This window comes from Carettochelys insculpta, chromosome 4, assembly GCF_033958435.1.
Source record: "Carettochelys insculpta isolate YL-2023 chromosome 4, ASM3395843v1, whole genome shotgun sequence".
Taxonomy (NCBI): Eukaryota; Metazoa; Chordata; order Testudines; family Carettochelyidae; genus Carettochelys; species Carettochelys insculpta.
In genome coordinates this window covers 130,749,525-130,762,467 of record NC_134140.1, presented here as the reverse complement: position 1 = coordinate 130,762,467, position 12,943 = coordinate 130,749,525, and the positions used below count along the sequence as shown (strand labels likewise).

Genomic DNA, 12,943 nt, shown 5'->3' with positions numbered 1-12,943 from the left:
CCTGAGGGGGAGGGATGGCTCAGAGGTTAGAGCAGTGGCCTGCTAAACCCAGGGTGGTGCATTTGGCCCTTGAGGGGGCCATTTAGGGATCTGGAGCAAATAGATTTAAAAAAAAAAGATTGTCAGGGATGATGATACATCCTGCCAGGAGGCCAGAGGACTGGCATCAATGACCGCTGAAGGTCCTGTTCAGCTCTGTGAGATAGGTATATCTCCATATTATTATTATGATGTACTTTCAGTTGAGCTGCTGTGAGGTCAATGGGAGAAAATCTCCCATTGACTTCCCTTATGCTTCTACTTCCAGTGGAGTAACAGAGTCAATGAGAGAGCAACTGGCAGTCAATTTAGTGGGTCTTTACTAGACTCACTAAATCAACCCCCAGGAAATGGATTACCAAAGTGCCACTCTCCAGGTAAGTGTAGACCTACCCTCAGGCTGGGGTTCTCGAGTCCTTCCTTTAAAAATGTTCCAGGGAACAGGATGGAAAGGAGCACACCATTAACACAGCTCAGTACAACAAGGCACAAGCTTTGTACGACTTTAATTGGTGTAACTGGTATAGCTTACAATGAATGTGGTCACGCTGACATTGGCTATTCATTAGGCTGCACTTAAATCTTCCCAGTTCGTTGTCCACCTGGTTCCACCCCTCGCAAGTAAAAATGACCACTGTCACAGAGCCAGTGTTGGCATTGCTGCCTGTTGCTTTTCATAAAAACAGCCTTCCCGATCCATTCATTGCCAGAAAGCTAAAGGCAAAAGGTGAATCTCTGTGCAAATTACCATCCTAACTTGGTGTGAATCCCTTTTCCGAGGCCCACGGGCAAGGGGGATATGCTAACGTGGGGCTCAGAGCCAGGTCAAGTCGGAGGAAGGAGAGCTGACGGACAGCTACCCCTGCTGAACTGAGACGTCTCAGAAGCTCCCTTGCTACTGATGCCAGACAATCTCTGCTATTTTTCTGGCATCGCAGCAATTGGTTTAATTACCGAGGCCATGGTTGTGATGGCCCATTCCATGACTTTGGCTGGCATTTGGTCCCCACTAGGACATGTGGGGTCCTGCCATTAGAAATACCCTGTACTGCTTTTGATATGCCAGCCACGGGTTACTTGGATTGAAAACAGGGGTTCGCATTCGCATTTTGTGTCCATAAAGTGCAACATCCGTCCACTGGGTGACAGGAAAATGACTGGGAAAAGATCATTAAAAATACCCCATGAGGAGCTGGTGTATAAGCTCCCTTCTAAAGACTCATAGCTGAAGTTAGGGGTGAGATTTTCCAGCCATCGTTACCCCCCCGATATAAATTCCCACCTGATTTTAGGCTGTGTCTGTGCTTCCAGAGATTGACTTTGCATGCCTGGTAGAGATGCACGAAATCGAACTGTGTGGGGTCCGCAGTCAACCCCTGTACCCCTTGCTATCACGAGGAGTAAGGGAGGTCAAAGGGAGGAACAATCCAATTGCCCTCTCTCGGTGTGTGGACAGCCAGGCAAGCGGACTGCAGATAAGTCAATTCCAGCAAGGCGATTGCAGTAGCTAGAATTATGTGTCTGCAATTGACTTACCTAGACCAAGCCTTAGTGAATGGGAGCAGAATTAATTCAATGTTGAGCTGCTTTGAACACCCAATTCCCCAACTTTTTCCCAAGCTTTTTAGAATCGTTTCTGGTTTGTGATATGCTAATGGCAGCAGGAGGGCCAGACCAAAACAGATGATTTTCCTTGAGCGGGCCACCTCCAGCCTTTGATCTTGAACTGGTTCCTTCCTTGGCCCATTAAGACGTTTCAATGATATCGGATGTAACTAACATAACAAAGTGAAAGATCTTTAACACGAGGGAGGTGGGCAATATGAAGCAGATATAATCTTTGGGAGTGCCAAGATAAGGTAGGGAGGATGTTCTAATGGGCAGCATGCAGGCAGTAGAACTGATTTGTTCTTGCTGTACCGCTCCTTGGCAGCCTCTGCGTGTTTCCCCGACTGTAATGTGATAACACTTAGCTGTTCCAAAGGCGCTTGTGAGGCTTAATTTATGGTCATAAAACACCACAAAATCCTCACTGGAAAGTCACTACAGAAACACAACGTATTTTAAACAATCCATAATCTGTACTTTCAGTGGGAATCCCATGTAATGGCCCAGAGCAATATGAACGGCCCCAACAAAGGGACTGTTCTATGGTTTCTCATATTGGACCATCTTCTGTCTGGCAAAGAGGGAAGCTTTTGAGGGCTCTTCAGGCTTAGGAAGAGGTACTTAAGAATGCTGCAGCTAAATACAAAGCGAACAGATTGTTATGCATAAGTTCACACAGGCTGGCTTCTTGGGAGCCTTTGTATTTACCCAGATCACACTTCTGAGGCTCTCAAAACAGTTTAAAGCTCACAAAAGCCATTAAAGTTCTGTTATGTAACTTATGAGCCTGGTTTGACTGAGGGAGACCAGACTGATACACAAATTCCAAGTGTCCACTAGTTTTAGGAGCTTCTACTTTGTAGTCAATTTTTGTTCTGCATCTATACAGCACAATCCATGACCGGAACGCCTGCAGTGCCAATAATTAATTATTATTGATTGGTTTGCAAAGGTGGTCTGTGCTCTCCAATATGTGACTTTATTCCCCTGCACCATTGTCTCATCCAGCGGTACTAACATGACTATTGCAACATGTCCTGCTGCACTCAAGCAATTAATCCCTGTACTGTCTGCGTGACATAGCAGAGTTAGAGCTACGAAGTAAGTTTCCATCCAAGCTTATGTTTCAGGTGTGCAGCTGTTGGTTTCCCTTGCAAACTGGGCCAATGAAAATGCATGCCAGTCATTGTAGCCTTCATGGAACAGACACACTTCTTCAGAGCTGGAAATTCTGATACAAGTAAACTGGCGTGATGAGAATTTACCAGAAAGACAGAAGAAAAGTGTAATGAAAACGGCTGAATCAGCTACATAGGACAAAAGGGGGGCGAACGGGGGAAGACAATTACTTGCTGCAAGTATTGGAATTTCCAGACCTGAAGATGTGGGTCTGTCCCACGAAAGCTCATCTCCTAATACAACATTTTGTGAATCTTTAAAGTGCTACAGGACTGCTGTTGTGTGTTGTGACATTACAGACTAACACGGCGACCCCTCTGTGAGCTAATGGAAGTTAACCTAACGATAATGTGCTGGCTTTTTAAAATCAATCAAAAACCTACTCTGAAAAATTCAGGGTTTGGAGTTTGATAGGTCTGTAGGTCCATGTGCTCCAATCGGAAATGCTATTGCATATTTCAAACCAGCCAGGTTTGTTTTGATCTCAGCATAAATGAACCCATATGGCTTTGTTTACTGGTAGCTGCAGAGGGGTTTGTAAGCGCAAACTCGGGATTAAAAGTACGTACTTATTTTAGCAAATGACTTTAGTGGATGAAAATAAATGGTAGGAAAATAATGCAGTAAAACACTTTATGTAGCACATGACAACATCTGTATCTCTGCTTCTATAGAAACCAGCGATATATTTGTTTCCTTATAGCACTGGTGATCTCTCAAGTTTTTTATGTAATAAACAAACCAGACTTGTTCACGCAATTAAAAAAAGAAAAGGGAGAGGTCAGGGAGAGGGGGGTGATTGACTTGCTGCAGGAAACAGCTATTAAAATTTAAGGTGAGACTTTCAAAGCAAGCATCCCCGGGGTTAATTTCAAAGGAAGGTGCGTGCTGTTCCCATTGAAAATCCATCCACCACATCTTCTAATCGTGGGTCTAATTCTGCAATATTTACCTCAGGTTAAACAGTAGTAGGCGAAAATGAAAGGACGGGTACAGAACTGCCTTCTCCTCTGTGCAGTTTATTGCAGGCACAACAACCTTCTTCCCCAGGGCTCCTTCTAATTTTTTCCACCCTTGTGCAGAATAAACTTCGCAACGTGCACTGAGGCATGTGCGGATGTACACCACCAACAGATACACAGGGCACCTGCTGTGGGGGGCATTCTGCTAATCAGCTGGGCAGCACCCAAATTTCTCCGGGGTAGCCACCCAAACACTCAGCTTACAGGGACCACTGTGCTTCCCTAGCAGCAGTCAGATTATAGAACACTAGAACTGGAAGGGACCTCAAGAGGTAAAGTCCAGCCCCCTGCCCTCATGGCAGGACCGAGCACTATCTGTATCATCCTTGTTCGATTTATATCCAACCTGTTCTTAAATCTCTCCAGTGACTGAGATTCTACAACCACTTTAGACCCTTCTTCCAGCAATTAACCACCCTGACAGTTATGGAATTTTTCCTGATGTTCAGTTGCAAGCTTCCTTGCTGCAATCTTAGGCCGTTCTGTTTTGAAGAGAAATGTTGTGCCTCACACTGCAATGGTGCTGGCAACGACTGGGGTCTCTTCTAACAGGCCCAGTTCTCTGGAACGTTCCCAGCCCCATGGCCTGTCTCCCATCTGCCTTTATCACGACCTTTGTTACCCCTTCCTGGGAAGCACTACTTTTCCACTTCACCATGCAACACGTCGCCGTATAAACTGGCCAAGCACAAATGACACGGGGCAGATTTCACGCATCAGTTGGATTCATAGTCATAATACTCAAAGTGAGACACCCTAGGAAAGATGATTAACAATGAAAGCATCAGTTTCTGACATGACCCTTCTGGGCCTCCCTTTTCTCTGCTCACCTCCCTCCCTCCCTCCCGCGCTCGCCAGGGTAATTTGTTTTGATCTTTTGGTAATAAGCAGTAGAAGCCTTGTACTGCACTGCACAGCTCTGACCAGAACTGCGTCAGGTCTGCACAGCCAGGGAAGATTAAAGGCGAATCAAAGGAGCAGAAGCCACACAGATGAAAACCTTTCCCTGATCACTTCCTTCCCCTCATGGAGATTGAATATTGCTTCCTACTTAAAAGCCTAAACTCAGATTTATGGCGCTCGTGAAGTGACTGCTGCTGGTGTCGAGCCCAGGACCGCAGGCTGTCAGCTTCCGTCGGGTCCCATTTCAGTAGTGCATTCGGCTTGTCGGCATATTCTGATTCCACTGAGTAGCAGAGGAAGAAGCAGCAGGAAGAGAAGACCATGGCATGGAACTGGGATTGAATCACCTCCCAGGGGGACTGCTATTTGTTCTACCATATGAGCACTTCATAAATAAGAACATTGATTTCTGGTCCCAGTGCACTTCCCTCTGCTAAGAGTCATCATAGAGAGGGTTGTTGTAGTTTCCCCAGGAGCCGTAGTCATGATCATCCAAAAGTCTTCCGTACGAAGAATGCCTGGGAAGGAGGGAGGGAAAAAGATAAATCTGGAGTTATCCAGGGTCAGTTCAGAAAGGCCCAGCACACACTTCCAGGCCTATTTCTACTCAGTGCACAGCTCTGCAGCAAGGACCCCCTTGCTCCTGCAGAAACTGAAAAGCAATTACTGCAAAGGCCCGTCTCTGTACCCCAGGGTCTGGGACCATACCATGAACGAGAGAGTAATTTGCAGGTGGTTAGATCTGGATGAATTTTAGTCTAGGGTTTTGATTCTGACTTGGAAACACCTAAGCTCTCAGTTGATTTTTAAAGATCAGCTACCTGGGCCAGTGAGAAGTCTTATACAGGTTGAACCTCTCTAATCCAGCAATCTCTTGTCCAGCAACCTCCATAATCCAGCATGACTTTAGTTAGCTGGATGTCCACTCATCACGGGTGTGGCCAAGTTTCCCACAGTCCCATACAGTTTGTTTCCAGCCACCAGTCCTGGCTCTCAGTGTTCTGTGCTGTTACTTAGCACTTATTTACCACTAGAAGTCTTCTAAGAGCCTGGTAAGCAATGGAAGTGTTGGTAACGTGCTACACAATATTGACCTCCTGTGGTCAGGCAAATTCTCTGGTTCAGCGCTGATTTGGGTCCCGAGGATGCTTGGCTAGAGAGGCTCAACCTGTAGTAGCTATATATTGTGAAGCAGCCTCCTTGGCCCAGCTGAGGGACACACTTAGAACACAGGTAGATCCTGTCTGTCGTATAGGAATGGTTTGATCTTTAATGATATCAGTGGACAATCACATCCCTGGCTGTGCACTCCAATACAATTGGACCCTTTTCATATTATTTTGTAGTAACCCCATGTCTTCTCGTTTCTCCTGCCTGTGAGCAAGCAACGATTCTGCATGGTGGTACGAATATATGCAGTAGATGGCCTATTGATTCTCTGCAGAGGGTTAGTTAAAACCCAGCGGCTTGTCTGAAGATATTAATGTTGCTGCTTGATCAAGAGTTGGATCTAGTAGCGTGCTGAGTGCTACGGGCTTTTAATAAGGTAGTTTATTAAGCTCTGAACACTGAGCAGTCTATGGGCTGGATCTCAGCAGTGCGAGGAGAGAATGAACGCCTATGGACATGGACTTGTCTCCCCTCTCTCAGGGCTTTGGGATGACGCCAGTGGATAGGTAGGAAAAGCTGGCTCAGCACTGCAAGGAGCACAAACTCATTCACCCCCTGAAACAAATGTGCTTTCTGACTGTTCCCATCCCTTTCCTGCTGGCCTTGGGTGACTGGTAGAGCCCATGGGATTATAGTCAGGAACGACTGTGGAAAGAAGGCTTTTTAACGGACATGTTGGCAGAAAGCAAGTTTTGTGGGTGGGCGTGCAGGCTTTTCACACGCTTTTGCCAGGCTGACGTCAGGGCCCTCAACTCACCCCTCAGAGGCAAGAGGAGGCTTCCGTCCAGTGGTGCCTGGGAGACACAGTTGTGGTTGGGAGATTGGCTTGGAGCCTGGTATGTGTGTGTATGGAGAGTGGGACGGAACTTGCTTTCATTTTATGTTTACGAAACGTTGGCTCTTTATTTGCGTGGGCTGAAGCGTCCGTGTGACATAGCATGGGGGACACGGCCGTTCTGCTGCTATTGTAACAGAAATTCCATTTGCCCCCTGCAAATTCCACATCAACGCCGTGCCAAAAATGCCCCTGGAATTTAATTCTGAAATCCCTTAATTTCAATGGCATCTGAGCTTAGAGGCCCTTCCCGGGGCCCTCCTGCTCACACTGAACTCTACACGGTCAGGCAAAAACCTTTCCTTTCGATTTCCACAGGAGGATGTTCTTGTTCAATGCAATCAACTCCCTTCTTCAGCCACACTGAAAAAGTGACGCTAGGCAGAGAGAATGCCAGACACATGACTTGCAGGAAATACATGGCCAGGGAGGCCTGTGCCAGTAAAAACAAGTCATTTATTTTTACAGCGCAACTTGCTATCTGTTTGATTTACTAATCCAGCTCTTTCAGAGCGTCCCTCCCTAACACCAGCTGGTGCTCTCTACAGGGCTATTTTGGATATGCCTCGGCCTAAAGTGGCAAGAATCACTCTGAAGCAGCTGGAACAGAAACCCTGCTTACTCACCCTTAAATTAAACCCAATTCCAGATGCATAGGCTGCTCTTATTTTAAGGCTGCTGATAGGGCTGTGAGTAAAGCTTGCAGAGGGATAATTACTGTTTATGGTCACAACACGCTGGGGTGCTGGCTCTGGGGTGTGAGTGACACCTTTGTCATGGGAAAGGTCCCGCCTTGCAACATTGAAAATGACACAAAATGGGACACCTCCCACCCCAGCACACCTGCAACTGCCCCCTGGCATTGGTGCAGGAAGGCCTGGGATGTGGTACTATCACTCGCAGGGGAGGAGCTTGTATCTCAGCCAGCTCCTCAACACCATGATCAGTGGGGAGCTGCCTGGGCTCTTATTCCTGTGGCCAGGCGTCTGTGCAACCCACATGCCTGCTGGCTGTGGTTAATTGTATCCGTAGTGGCAGTTCAGAGAGAACGAGCATCTTCTACAGCCTCAGCCACGAGCCAGCTGGCTTTTAGCTGGGGCTGTAAAGGCTCCTGCACTAGGCTCCAGAGGTCCTATTAGCGTTACATCTACATGGCCACCATCTTGTGGCTCCCTGGTCCAGAGGCTGAAAGGCAGGTCTGCCCTGAAAGCTGGGCTCCCTGGGTTTGAGGCACAGTTGTGAGCCTGCTGCTGTGGCGAGGCCACAAGCTGTCCGAGCAGTCCGGCTTAGCTCTGTCCTGAACACTTACAGCCACTGCCACACGGTCCGGTGTTTCCATCTGTCAGGCAGCTCTGCTGTGTTAGCAGCGGCAGTTGTACTGGGGGGGGGTGAGTCCCATAGATGTTAATACGTGAAAACATAGGGAGAGGAGAATGTATTCCTGTCTGTGCCAGTAACCCTGTTTTTGGGGTGAGCGTGCTTTTATGAAGCAGATACGTACCTGATCTTCAGGAATGCTGCCACCCCAAACACGAGCAGGACCACCACAATGACAGTTACCGTAATGGCTGCAATGCTTCCTGCAAGGGGGGAAGGAGAGAGAGAAAAGGGCATACGAAGACTTTTGAGTGAGGTCATAATTGATCAAAGCAGTTCCCTCTGTCCCCGTCCTGCTCACCTGCTTCCAGTGCAAGGGGTAACACTAGGGTGGCCACATGTGGAGCAACCCCAGATGCCTTACCGAGAAGGAACGCCAGTCAGTCTCTGCCCATATGGGAGACCACGGCCGCTTCGCCCAGCAGCTAAGATCTGCCCTTGTTTGTAAATGAGGCCTGAAAGTGACGGAAGCCTTGCCTTGGGACTGACTCAGAAAAGGGGCCACCCTTTAGCCGAGGCTCCACCTCCCTTCCCAAGCAGTCCGTTCCCAGGGCAGGTTCGAGTCCTGCTCTTTACAAACCGTAACCTTCACCCGCTGACATCAGGCAAAGTGAGCGAACCAGGAAGCTGGTTCTCTTCTGCTTTCTCCAATCAGGAGCACCCCTCCAAAGTCCCTGACACAAACCTGCGTGATGGGAATGGGACCCTAAGACTAGATTTTTCTGAAGCACTTGCTGCCCAGGTAGGTGCCAAAATAGGTGGCCACGCTGTCAAAAAGGGCAGGCCTGGGTGCTGACCTGACCGTGTCTCGAAAGAAGCTGCTGCAGACTTTGGAGAATCGGCTGCACTACAATGAGAGCTGAAAATGAGGTCCCCCACCCCCTTGAAAGTCTGCCTGCACGTCTCCTTTCGGCTCATCCAGGCATGCTGCTTTGCTCCTGGGAACGGCTCATGTCTCTTATTTAAAAAGCTGCACGTGGCTGTGCCTGTCCTGCCTGCAAGGGTAACTCTGTACAGGAAGGGGAGTTACGAGTTTTCCTGCTGAAGGAGGAAGCTGCAGTGCAGTTGTGACAGGAGCGTCCCTGCTCTCTTGGGGGCATGTTTACAAGCATGACTAAGCAGGCTTCTGGATGGGTGAGCAGAGGGAGGCTTGGTCTCTGCCGACGCCCAGTGACTCTTGTGAAGCTGCTCTCAGAACCGATCTCATTTAAATCCCCCAGGGGACAAAGGAGGCAAGTTTTCAACACTCCTTCAAGTTACAGGTTTACTCTTAAGTAACTAACTTCTGAGCGCAGTGCAGCCTTTAATAACTTATTCAACAGGCTACAGGCCGTGGGGGATTCCTTGCAGTTAGTCAAGGGCTCCTGCTATTTAGCACCTCTCACCGTTAGACTGCAGTGCCAGTGCTAGGCTGAGTCCAGCCTGCAGCCGCACCCTGGGAAAAGCAGTCACTGGTAGCTGAAAAAGATAGGGCCAAACTTCAAACAAAATCTTTACTTGCTTCCTTTCATGCTCTTGACTGCTTGGTAAGGTAGCATGCAAGACCCCCTGGGGTTGGGGAACACACATCCCATCCTCCCAATCTTCTTATTTCCTTTGCACCTGGGAGATATTTGCTGTGAGGTGGGCAGGTTTAGGGTGTTGTAACAGGGATACTGTGGGACAGATGTAACCCACACACCTGTGTGTGGTTAACTGTCCCATGTAGTGGTACTTAGACCACCTCACAGAGAAAGAATACATGTCCTCTACAGCCTATGCTAAGAGACACCTCTCCCTTAGCTCAAGTTGTTGCAGGGCCTGTACTAAGCTGCAGAGGTCCCAGGTTCAAATCCCCCTATGGGCAGTTACACAGGCAGCAGAGTGGATTTGGATAAAGCAAACAGTGAAAGTGAGCATGGTCTGAAATCCCGGCCCTGGGATTGGCAGGTCGCTGCCTGGCTGACAATGAAGATGTGGTGTGTGCTTTTTTTAGCACCCATGAAGCACAGTTTCAAATGGCAGAGATCTGAGACTTCAGATCCCCCCTCTGAATGATCCAACAGCAGCCCACAAAAGCACAGTCCTCTGCAGAAGCCGTAATCACTTCACAGACCACGAGGGAAAAGTTTTGCTTCTGCAAAAACACTGCTGGGTGCCTAACTGCCCAGTTAGACAAAGCTTTAAGCATGTAGGAGCGGCCCCTGAAACACACACACACTTTTTAAAACATCTCACTAAAATTCAGGCCAAGATTTTCAGAAGCCCCAGGAGAGGGCGGGTGGCCAGCACAAGCTGCTGTGAAGGGCCTGATTTTCAACAGGAAGGCGAGCAGGAGCTGCAACTTCGCTGTCAGACTCACCAGCTGCTTCGGAAAATCTCCAACACAGGTGAGTTCTGCAGATCTGCACAGATTTCTGCCCCTGCTCTCCAAATCTGCCAGCAACTTCCAGGTCTGTGGGGTCTCCACACCCCATTCTCTCTCACAAAGCTGCTTCTCTGCTCCGGTGTTTTTGAGGGATGTCTCCCTTCTGCAGCTTCTCCACCCCCCTCCTCCCACGGCTGGGGACAAAGATTTCTCCGTTGACAGGGTGCAGGCTTCTGACCGCAGTGCTGGGATGGGCAGAGGGCTCACCCCGGGCAGCACATGGGAGTGCAGTGCCCATGACACCATGGTTAGCAGGGGGTGTGCTGCTACAACCCTTAGCTATTGCGTATGCTAAACGAGGGAACTTTTGCCTACCGCTGCCAAGGGCTTCCAAGTCCCCCTCTGACCTCACCCACATAGGCAGAGCACAGATATTATTGCCCTATGTTCTTTTCAATCGCTCCTACCCCCGTTGTAGTCTTGTGCCAATGCTGCCACTCTGTTTTACCAGGATAGTAAAACTCATTCTCCCCCGCACCACATACTGGGCACACCCCCACAGCCAGCAGCAGCCTCCGTCCAGCTGAGGGTGTCTCTCCTTCAGCCACCTTGGCCTTCCAGCCCCAGGAACTGTCTGCGTGTAAGAGAGATCACTGATCCCGGCTGTGTATGGCCCTCGGTCCACACTCTCAGCCCTCACGAACAACAGCTGCAAAGACGGCGAAGCCTCCGAACACAGGTGACTGGGCTTGTCGGGGGAGAGGGTCCAGGGAGGGTCACCCAGAGGAACAGGACAGGGGCATGGGACGGTAGCCCACTTAGCAATTAAAGTGTTGGCGGGGGGCAGCGCACCCTGGGAGTGCAACCGTCTATGCCTCCGAATATAGCTTTCTGATGACACAGGAGGGAAAACAACCTCAGAACAAGGCTCCAGACCCTATCATGGCAGAATCCGGAGACTCTTCTCCAGAAAAAACTCAGGCCAGGCCTGCACTGGAGGTGAAAGTCAACTTAAGATCCACAACTCCAGCTTCAAGAATAGCACTGCAGGAGTCGATGTACCTTACGTCCGATTTCTCCCCCATCCCCACAGTAGGGGGGTTCATGGAAGGAACTCACGCATTGACTGCCCTTACGCCTTGCAGCTGCAGGGAGCACCTGGATCAATGGGGGTTCCCTCGGAGTTCAATGCAGCAGGTCCATATTAGGCCCACTGAATCGAACCAGATGATCAACCTCTGGCGCATCGAGCCGGTGCCAAGTGTAGACAAGCCCTAGGACTGCCCTCCCTGGATGGGACGTCTCATGTCCTCACACCACCCTTTATCTGCCAGTCAGCACCTGCCGCCTTGGGGGGCTGCAGGGAGGCTGAGCGGAGACCCAGCATAACTGGCGAGTCTCACGCCACTTGTTTGCGTACCCGGCGTTCCAGAGGAGCTACAATTACCCACCCCTGGTCTTGTGGGTGGGGAAGAAAAACGGTCTGAGAATTCCTCCGATGGGAGCTGCTCTTACCCATGGAGAGAGAAAATGCTCACACACAGCAGCATGGACCCAACAGCCACTCAGACCCGGCTCGGAAAGATGACCGATGGAGGGATGCAGGGGATTTAATCTTTTGTATGTGCCACCCCCCAGTGCCAGGTCCTGATGAGCCATGGGAGCAGAGGGAAGAATCAGCAGGTACGTCTGCTAGCTATGTGGAGGCGGCACATGCAGTGGCTTGTGCTGATACTAAGCACGCTGGCCTGGGACTCAGATACTCGGCCTGTGAGTTCATCTTGCAAAACCAGCAGAACTTGAAATCCCCTCCCCAGATAGATCACTCACAGACCCTTCCTCCTCAAAACAGCTTTTATGCAACAAGAAGATGCGGCATAAAGTTACTTTGATCTGTGTTGCATGTAGTGAGTGGTTTGTACTGCACTCGCGGGTGTACCCATAACACTAGCAATGTGGGCCATAAAACATGCCAGGGATCAAAGGCTGGGCTGGGGCAATCAGTGCATCTTGGCTTACTGTTGAGCCTGCAGCCTTGCTGTGCTGTGAATTCGCTAGATTGGGGCTTTTAAACAGAGCTCACTCCCACTTGTCCTGCCTACTGAGGGGGAAGGAAAGTTAATGATGAACAGAACCAGAGGAGAGAAATGAAACCTCAGGAGCCTGATTTGTAATAAAAGTCGGGACTAGATCGCACCAACTCAAACAACCCCTCAACTTTGGGGACTTTGGCACCCAGGGCCCTTGTCCCGTTGAGCATCCGTCTCTTCTTTCTTTACACAATTGGGACGGCTCACAAGTACACCTCCTCATCTCTAGTCTCAAGGCGCAAGCTCCCTGGGGCCGTAACACAGGGGAGTGCTGAATGAACCCTCCTAGCACTTCACAACTGAGATGCTTATTTTAGTGTCTTTGTAGCACTGCTGTTCTCTGGCCCTCTCTCAAAGGGTCACTTTGCATAAC

The 12,943-nt window shown here is 49.4% G+C and overlaps 1 protein-coding gene across 1 annotated transcript in view; it reads right to left on the bottom strand.

Moving 5' to 3' along the window:
* Positions 1-528: 528 nt before the first annotated feature.
* PARM1 (prostate androgen-regulated mucin-like protein 1) overlaps positions 529-12,943 on the bottom strand; it is a 49,113-nt gene continuing 36,698 nt past the window's right edge. Inside the window, exons 3-4 of the mRNA XM_074993805.1 lie at positions 8,258-8,336; positions 529-5,269 (exon numbers count right to left, since the gene is read on the bottom strand). Coding sequence (XP_074849906.1) covers positions 5,185-5,269; positions 8,258-8,336 — 164 coding nt within the window. The 3' untranslated portion in view covers positions 529-5,184. The remainder of the gene's footprint in view (positions 5,270-8,257; positions 8,337-12,943) is intronic.